Source organism: Lingula anatina, chromosome 4 (genome assembly GCF_051362555.1).
Source record: "Lingula anatina isolate TDL-2025a chromosome 4, LinAna3.0, whole genome shotgun sequence".
Lineage (NCBI taxonomy): Eukaryota > Metazoa > Brachiopoda > Lingulata > Lingulida > Lingulidae > Lingula > Lingula anatina.
Genome location: NC_141770.1, coordinates 2725342 through 2735039, shown reverse-complemented (window position 1 = coordinate 2735039; position 9698 = coordinate 2725342). Strand labels below are relative to the sequence as shown.

The 9698-nt window shown below is 35.8% G+C and overlaps 1 protein-coding gene across 1 annotated transcript; it reads left to right on the top strand.

The window, feature by feature from the left end:
- Window positions 1-23: 23 nt before the first annotated feature.
- Window positions 24-9460, top strand: LOC106152235 (protein arginine N-methyltransferase 5). The gene is made up of 16 exons (XM_087011467.1): window positions 24-153; window positions 833-951; window positions 1491-1576; window positions 2041-2172; window positions 2562-2671; window positions 2976-3189; window positions 3696-3857; window positions 4308-4385; window positions 4625-4683; window positions 5267-5389; window positions 5883-6058; window positions 6369-6478; window positions 7091-7184; window positions 7639-7752; window positions 8093-8157; window positions 8501-9460. Exons 1-16 carry the CDS (start codon window positions 71-73, stop codon window positions 8651-8653), a joined length of 1878 nt encoding a protein of 625 aa, XP_086867593.1. The 5' UTR covers window positions 24-70; the 3' UTR covers window positions 8654-9460.
- Window positions 9461-9698: the final 238 nt, after the last annotated feature.

Here is a 9698-nt window from a genome sequence, read left to right as displayed (position 1 = left end):
GTATTTCTCATATAAGTGGACTTTTTAATAGTAAAAATCCAAAAAGGTCAAGGTCAGCTCTAAACGAAAAATGGCAGTACGCGTGTCGTGCGGGAGAGACCTTCATTATTGTCCAGATATCAACACATCTGTTGAGAGTGCGACAAAGGATGGGTATGTAACTTCTTACAAATATGTATTGTTTAGCAAGGAACAAACTATAATACTCAGCAAGTTTCTCCAAACTCACTATGATGTGTGTGCCGACAAATCATAACCCTACACTACAAGTTCAACTACTCGTACAAGTTACTGGTACATGCACATGTAATGTACTGCATTATGGAGAAACACCACATTTTTTTGTGTCAGCTTGATTAAATTATAGATCTGAAAAGCGCTCAGAACGGCGCTTGTGACTGTCATACAAGACTGTCATATAACACGTTAAAATCAATCAGAATGTCGAGTATTTTTTAAAAATAAATTTAATAAAATAGTCTTACTAGTACATAACCCAAACTGCAGAGTTTTTTAAATTAGTTGTGTTCATATACTTGTAGAAAGATTAGCTTAGGTAACAGAAATCTTCAATGGAAGTTCAATAATTTAATAAGCAATGGATTATGGATAATTAAATGATGCTGAACAAACTCCACCCACTTGATCAATATCTGCCTTATGATATGATTATAAACTTAATTTAAAGAGGGTAAAATGTGAAGTTTGTACACTTATCTTACACATGGCCCTCCACACTTGATATGTCTAGCATCCTCTTTTATTATGTTTCTGATGTTTCCCTCAAGACACATTGTACAGATTTTTTGTCATTTTACGTTCACAATTTCAGCTTTGATTTTGTATGCATTCCTATGGTCCATCCGCGCTACAAGAGAGAGTTTATAGAAGGAAGTGCCAAATCACGGCAAGGGCCCCTCACAAGATCTGACCTCCTGTTGACCTCCACGGGTAAGTTGTCACTCAAGTTACAGGATCTTCACTAAAACTGGTGGTCTCACTCTTCATGATTCACTTTTCAAGGACTCAGGCCTCTGGTAGTATTGGTTAATTTGTGGGTTATATGGGTGTTAGTGCTAAAAGATCTGCAGGTAGTGTTAGTAAATGCCTTGTCTATTTATAAGGCCTGAGGACTGGTAGAAAATTGTGCACAGTCAGTCTAAGGGACCACCATCAAATTTACAACATGTCATTGAAAAAGTTTTGGAATTCACAGTCAGTTCAGGAAAAATGCCTTCAGTCCAGCATATTTTTTATAAATGCTGGTCTGTATAAATTCTATTATCATGTGGTCCTCACTAACACAGAATGACACTGGTTTGAGGCTTATATTTTGCCCTTTCTCTTTAAACTAACAAATAGCAAATGCACATTGATTGGTTTGTTCATTGAATAACTCTTGATCTGAACACTGTACTTCATAAGCAATGTAGGTCAGGTTGCACAATTTATGTGCTAATTTCAATCTTGAGTGCATTGAACTTTTCCAGATTGGGGCAGTTTGATTGTAGGAAAGATCTCCCCATGGATAGATTTGGACTCAGAGGTTGAAAGTACTAGAAAGAACTCGGAGAAGGTAAGACATGCCACTTGACAGTGAATGCAGTCTGATTTGCAAATTGATATTGTGTATGATTTTTAATGAAGCTGTAAATTTACATGCTGTATTTTATCTCAAAAAAGATGAAAAAGATGTCAATAATGTGTTTGTTAAAGCTGTTTTAGAGGGTAATGTAATATTTAACCTAAAAACTTGTCTTCCATAGTCTTGAATCTGAAAAAAAAATTCTTGTTGATTAATGATAAAATTTTGAAGCAATTTTCCCAAAGGATATATGTCCTGAAGAGAATTTTTTTTGTGTACAAACAGTTGTCCTCAAAGCTGTTCACTTTTCACTGTTAAAACAATAAATGGATAACAGTGTGGGTGTCTTGTTATCCTCAAACTTATTGAAGTGATTGAAAACACTTAAATACAGGTCAAGTGTGAATAGCAGCTTATTGGACCACTTCTCTGGTTTTTGTTCTGTTCCTGCCCAGGCTTTCCAGGAGGAGCTGGCTTTTGCTGCACATTTGACTTTACCAGCAGTGCTGATGAAGCTAAAACACGGGAAATGTGTCAATGCTGCCAGATTTCTTAATGAACATGTAACACAAGGACCAAACCAGCAGGTATTTTAAAATTATTTGATGTTAATTAAAAGTTATTAGATTTAAATAAAATTTAAATTAGAAGTTGATTTAGTTGTTTTGAATATTTTAATTTTGATTCTTGTGATTTTGATTGCAAAAAGGCCAGGGACTGATTCAGAAATTAATTTCTGCTTTTCTTTACCAATTATATAATAAAGTTTTTGTGACTTCTTGGAGAACAAATTTTTGCCCACTCTCACAAATATATGACAAAAGAAAAGGCTGCAATGTTTAGAATTCATTAACACACTGATGTATGATATTGATGTTGACTATCAAACATTGTCAAACCTGTAAGCAAATGGTATGAAAGATTTTCAGCTTGTATTTGATCATTTTCATGTATGAATTTTTCTTGGTTTTTCTAGTTTTGGGTCCAGGTGCCAATGAGATCTCCAGCAGAGGTCGCCTCTGCAGTCTTCCAGTCACAGCAGACAGATGAGGAAACCACGAGTTGGGAGGACGATACTTGGAAATGGTGGGGATTTTTTCTTCTTTTTTATTCACTTGTTTATTTTAAAAATTGCCATTGAAATTCAATAATGAATGTTGTAAACCACCAGAATCTGCATTTTCATTTTGAGTTTAAAAGAATATGCCTGGCCAGGGAAGTAATAAATTCATTAGCATTTACTAGGTAAAGGAAGTATTTGACATAAAATCATTTAAGTTTGTGCTCACACAGTTTTTGGAGCCCATGTTAATCAGAAATGATACCCATGAAATATTTTGATATAAATGACATATTAAAAAAATTTGCTCCATTCTATGTCATCCATCAGGTGGGACCTATTCCGCACCATATGCGACACATCGAAAAAAATTGGACTGGCACTCGAACTATCAGCTGACCTTCCTGACGAGGCTGTGTTAAGGCGCTGGTGTGGGGAGAACATTAAGGCGGCCATCTTACCCACCAGTATATTTCTGTCCAATAAGAAAGGCTTTCCTGTGCTTTCTAAGGGACATCAAAATTTTGTGAAAAAATTGTTTGACGTAAGTTTGAAGGATAACATGCTGTTTATGTTGATTTGAAAACAGGCATGTTTCCATTTTTAATTGATTTATCATCTATGTGTTGTTATATTCATATTTGTTGTTGATTGCTGAACTGTTTAAACATGAAAAAGCATAACTACTAGTTATTGAGAGCAATATTTATATTAGCTGCAGTCTTAGCCTGCAGAGGGTATCGAGAGAAGTTTATTTACCATTGAGTATTAAGTGTTACACTGTACACATGCTGCCTGTCAATTGAAACTAAGACCCCGTTCCCATACCTAGATCAACCTTGCAGGATCGACCCATCTCCAAGGGGTTTCTCTGTAAATTACATTTAGTATAAGTAGTTCTGATGTCTGGTACGCCTACTGAAGCTGTTTAAGGGTAATTAAGTTTCGTTTTGCAGCTTTGTAGGCGCGATTGACCTAGGAATGGGAATCGGGGTCTAAAAATAGCTTAACATTGATCATTGAAAGGAAATTGTTTTTTGATTTTTTCAGTTAGATGTTCAACTAATAATAAGTGGTGTCGTCCGCCACCCAGAGAAAGGCATCAGGCCATACTACCAGTACATGGAACATATCTTTGCATCAAGAGACCCGCCTGATACCGTCAGTGCATTTGCTAAGGGATATGAAGACTTTCTACAGTGCCCTCTACAGGTGAGATGGGATCACAGCAGCGCCATCTATGTTTGGTTTGTTGTGAATGAAAAGAAAAAAGGGGAAATTTGTCCATCTCATCCCCTCCACACACACACACGTACACAGGCACCCATGCACACACACGCACACACGCACGCACACACAGTCATAAAGTCACACATGCAGTGCCTGAATCAATTGTGAAACCATTTCAAACTATCTGAAGTTTAACAACAAAAAAGAAGAGTTGATAAGAGTTAAGCAGCTAATTGTTTTGTTGTTTTTTTCAGTCACATTGATTACAAGTTAACTTGTTTTAACTGAGCTAAATTAAAATTCTTGTTACAAATTTGACCAGCTGAAGTGTTTACTTGCACGAGAGGCCACAAGGTAGGTTTATTTGCATGGCTCTTAACTTTTGGGGTTGGCTCAAATTTAACAGGTGCTGCACCAATCTTCATCTTTCAGCCTCTAATGGACAATCTGGAATCCCAGACGTATGAGACGTTTGAAAAGGATCCTGTAAAATACTCCCAATACCAAAAGGTAGCACGCATTATTATATTAAACCTATACGAGTCATGACGTAACTGAACTTGTTTTGATAAAACATAAAAATATATTTTTGATTCTTAAAAAGTTAAGTTGGCTGTTTATGAATGATTTTGAGAAATTTTGAAAAGTACTTGATAAATTGGGAAATGAAGTACTGTGCAGGATTTAAAATGTCTGGAATACACTATATACAGTACATTTTCTAATATGTTGATAACTTTTCTTTCCAGGCAATTTATTACGCTCTTCTTGACAGGGTTTTACCAGAGGAGAAAGATTCAAAAGTCACGTGAGTTGAATTTTCTATGAGTTATTTTTAAGACAAATTTTCAAACAATGATCTAGGATTTTTTTTTCTGATTTTTATAACTTCAGATTTTATGTAGCTTTGACATCAGTAAGGCTTTTTAGTATGTGTTTATTCTTTAAAGGTTGTAACTTATTATTGTTCAGTATTTATGACATAATACCGTGAATATGCCTCATATCTGCAATAAGTTTACTCCGTGTGCACTATTTTAAACATGGCATGTGTGGATAGTTTTTGCTAATTATAATTGGTGACAATATAAAATTAAACTTATTTTACTCTTGAAAACTGTCACCCTCTTCCTTAATACTTTCAAATTTATATATTAAAAAATATTTGAAAGTTGAAAACTGAGAGCAGGTGAATTGCAAGTACCTTTCATAAAAAGTTGCCCATGCCCCCGTTTCACAAAGAATCTTAAGTCCATAGTAGACTAGCCCGAGTTGAGTAACCTAGCTAGGTCGACTACGCTGCAGTCGACTAGGAGTGTTTCACAAAGAATCTAAAGACAGGGGTCAGCAAGAATGGCTTGCCACATTGTATCATTTTGCCTTCATTTCAGCATATTAATGGTTGTGGGCGCTGGCAGGGGTCCTCTTGTGAGAGCAGCCATTACCGCAGCCAAGAATGCAGACAGGCAGCTCAGGATATACGCTGTGGAGAAAAACCCAAATGCAGTTGTCACGTAAGTTGACCAATCATAATGTTTCTTAACTTATTTGAACATAATAAGTTTGTTTTTAGTCCATCACGCTGAGCATCACTCAGGTTTAATGTATACTTAATCAAATTTCCGCAAGGCACTCTGTGGACACTTAGAAATCAAGAAGCTGGCCTGTATTAGGTTTGAAACTTTCACTATGAATTTACCAACAGATTGAAATAAAATAAATAAAATGTTTGTGTGTACATTGATGTCCTGTAGCAGTGTACGTGTCTCCTATGAAGCAATTAAGGAAGTTATATTAATTGAAATTCTCAGTTGTGTGTGGATTTAAAATAAAAGGAAGAAAAAAAACAATATATTTTTAGAATGCGGTAAGCTTTGAAAAAGATTGGGTAATACTCAAATTCAAGCCATTCAAGTTTGACTCTTCTTTCTTTGTATATTGTACTCATTATCCAGTGATACAACTTTTGCTGCATTATTATTGTTATTATTTTTATCTTTCTATCAGTCTTGAGAACCTGAAAGCGGAGATGTGGGGCAACCAGGTGACGGTAGTATCATGTGACATGCGAGAGTGGGAGGCGCCAGAGAAGGCGGACATTTTAGTCAGTGAACTCCTCGGGTCATTTAGCGACAATGAACTCTCTCCAGAGTGTTTAGATGGTGCTCAAAGATTTCTCAAAGGTAAATGCGAACATTTGAATAATGTTTGTTGATTTTTAACAATTTTCAAATTTGTAGTTTGTTTTATTAACCAAAAAAAGATATTTCTAGTGTTTATAGATGGTGCACAAATATAATCGAATTGTGAAAATTGCTGTATTCTTATTACTTTCAAACAATTATTATAAAAACGTTAACAAGAATAGATATTAGCCTCTCATTCCTTTTTCCTTTTACTGTGCCAACAAGTGTATGGAGTATAATCTGGATTTCTAAATATTATGTAAATAGGCACTAGAAAATGAAATTTCAAAGATCTCCAACATTTCAGAGGACGGAATTAGCATTCCCTGTGAGTACACGTCCTATTTGAACCCTCTCCAGTCTGCCAAGCTGTATAATGAGGTCAGACAGTGCAGGGAGAAAGATAAACATCCAGAGGTGGGGGAGATAGTGTTATGTCAAACAGAATACTATCATACCAAGCACCAGTTTGTCTTGCTTAACACATTGCTGTCACATCCGGCACAATGCTGTCATGTCCAACACAATGCTGTCACATCCAACACAACACAATGCTGTCACATCCAACACAATGCTGTCACATCCAACACAGTGCTGTCACATCCAACACAACACAATGCTGTCACATCCAACACAATGCTGTCTCATCCAACACAACACAATGCTGTCACATCCAACACAATGCTGTCACATCCAACACAATGCTGTTACATCCAACTCAACACAATGCTGTCACATCCAACACAATGCTGTCTCATCCAACACAATGCTGTCACATCCAACACTATGCTGTCTTGTCTTGTACAGTGGCTTCACACTCATCACAACACATTTAATTTATCACCTGCTACAATGCTGTCATTGTTTACAATTAGGGCAAATCTAAAAATTTCATGAATAGCATTAATGGTGGGATGCGATATGAATTGTTTAGTATAAATACAATTACAAAACAATTTGGTAAAGATGTTAGATACTTGTGATTATTTTCACACACTGCTTAAATGGAACTTGCATTCTTGCTTCTAGGCTCCATTTGAAACACCATATGTTGTCAGGCTGCACAACGTCTTTAATATTGCAGACTGCCAGTCTTTATTTACTTTTGTTCATCCAAACAGAGGTAAGTAACAGTGCTGCTAGCCTTTATCCTAACTATTATGACCGCCTCCTGCACTGTTTATTTATTTTTTTAATTTATTTTTCTTTGTTATTATTTTATTATTATAACTTCTCTCTAATAAGACCACAGTAAGCAAAGACAGCTAACAATTACCCAGTGCTATTTTATACAGGTTGGTTCGGGATTTCTAGTGGGGCAGGGGGGGGGGCATTTTCCAGTGGTGGAAGGAGAGGGTGGAAACCCCCTCCTCCTCTCCCCCAAATTGTGTGCCAGCATATTTATTTTTCAAAGTTAGTTAAGATATTTTGCATATAATTTAAAATGTATTTGTGAAGATTGATCAAATTAGTATTTGCCAGTTGCTTTGCACTAAGTCACATTTATATAATACTTATATCATTATATGGTTTATTGAAAGAATGTAATTTTTTATTGCTCTTCAATATATTTTCAGGTTTGATAGACAATACACGGTATAAAAGTCTCCAATTCTCTGTCACTCAGGACTGTGTTCTCCATGGATTTGGAGGATATTTTGACACTAGATTATATGGCGACGTGACATTAAGTAAGTGGCCAAATATTACTTGGACAAGGCAAAAATTGTGTTTGAAGCTATAAAAGATTAGAGGGACAGAGATTAACGTTATTCTTGTACCTAAATTTTCAACAGTTAAAAGAATAATAGTCATTGAAATTCTTATTACAGTTAATCTATATCAGTGTGAAAAATACTATTTGAAGTTGATTGTAATTGGTTCATTTTTGGCTTCATATTTGTTAACTTTGAATGCAGTGTGCTTTTATGTAATATAATGTCTTTTGTGGCAATCCTCTCATATTAGCATAATTACCCACAATTACAAGTGATAAGATAATGATTAATTGAGTGTATTCTCTGTATCCAGGTATAACTCCAGAGACCCATTCCCCTGGAATGTTTAGTTGGTTTCCAATCTTCTTTCCAATAAAAGTGAGTGAATAAATATGTTTTGTTTCATATAATTTGTAAGTTCTGTGTTATCATATTTTTACTTCAATAGAAATGATATTCTGTTATAAGAAAGTGGACTTTTTTTTTTTTTTTTTTTTTTTGCAGATAAAGTCTATCAGTTTTTATATGTAATATTGATGATTAAGACAAACAAGTATGCTTATTAATTTTTTGATTAGATAAATTTAGTTAAGGACTATATTTGCATATCCCACAACATTGCACATCTCACTTAATAAAAAAATGACAGAAAATGTTATTGAATTTAGAAATTTTACTGCATTTCAATTTTGAATTAATGTCTGTTAATTGTGTCCTCCAGAACCCCATACACCTGGTGCCAGGGGACGTATTAGAAATCCACTTCTGGCGTCGAGTTACTCAGAAGAATGTGTGGTACGAGTGGTGCGTGACCAAACCTCACCCTCAGCCTGTACACAACACCAAGGGGAGGTCCTATTTTATTGGACTCTGAGCTTAAGGGACCATTCCCAGACCCTATCATACTAGCTGTGGATCGATCTATCTCTGAGGGGATTCTTGCAAAATTGCAATCAGCTTAAGCGGCTTAGGTGTCTGTCATGCCTACTGAAGCCACTAGGGAGTAATTAATCCTCAGAGATGGATTGATCCTGTTATATCAAACTAGATAAGGGAACCCAGTCTAAGACCCCATTTCCAGAGATTAAATCGATCTACTTTAGATCGACCTAACTCCCTGGGGGTTCACGCTGAATAGCTGTCAGCCGAGCGGACACGAAAGTTAATTATCCCCTTACAGCTTGTAGTAGGCGGGACGGACATTTAAGCTGGATCATCTGACAGTAATCTAGTGAGACTCACTGCAGGGATAGATCGATCTAAACGCTCTGGGAATACAGCCTAAGTTTCATTTTGAGATCTACTGACTGGTGGGTCACAAGTCCAGGAGACGATTATGACCACATGCTATTGAAAGGCTTTATAATAAACGAATTAGGCGTTTCCTAAGAGACCATTCCCGGAGATATCGTACTTACTTTGGATGGAACTATCTCCAAGGTGGTTTGTTGCTTAATTGCAATTAACTTAAAGGGATAATGACTCTTTGTATGAGGTCTATATTTCACAATAAAAACATTGTGAATAACTCATAGAAATATTATATATTCTGTTTTACTACAAAAACAGCAGTTATAGTTATTTTTCTGATATTTGAGATTGTCTTTAGACCATGTGACCTCCATTGATGGCTATACTCTGTTATAATCTCTTAAGAGATTTTGACAAAAAAAACAAACTTTTTAGAAAAAAAAAAACAGGGACTAACTTTGAATGTAAAAATGGATTCATTAACCATTGGTAAGTATGGAAAAATTGTTGTTTACTCCAGAAAAATTCATTTTTGGCCAAAACGAAAAGTTATCCCTTTAAGTGGCTTAGATGTCTGGGGCACCTACTGAAACTGTTCGAGGGTAATTGATTATAGTTAAGCAGGCATGCCAGACATCTCAGCCACCTAAGCTGAAAGCAATTTAGAG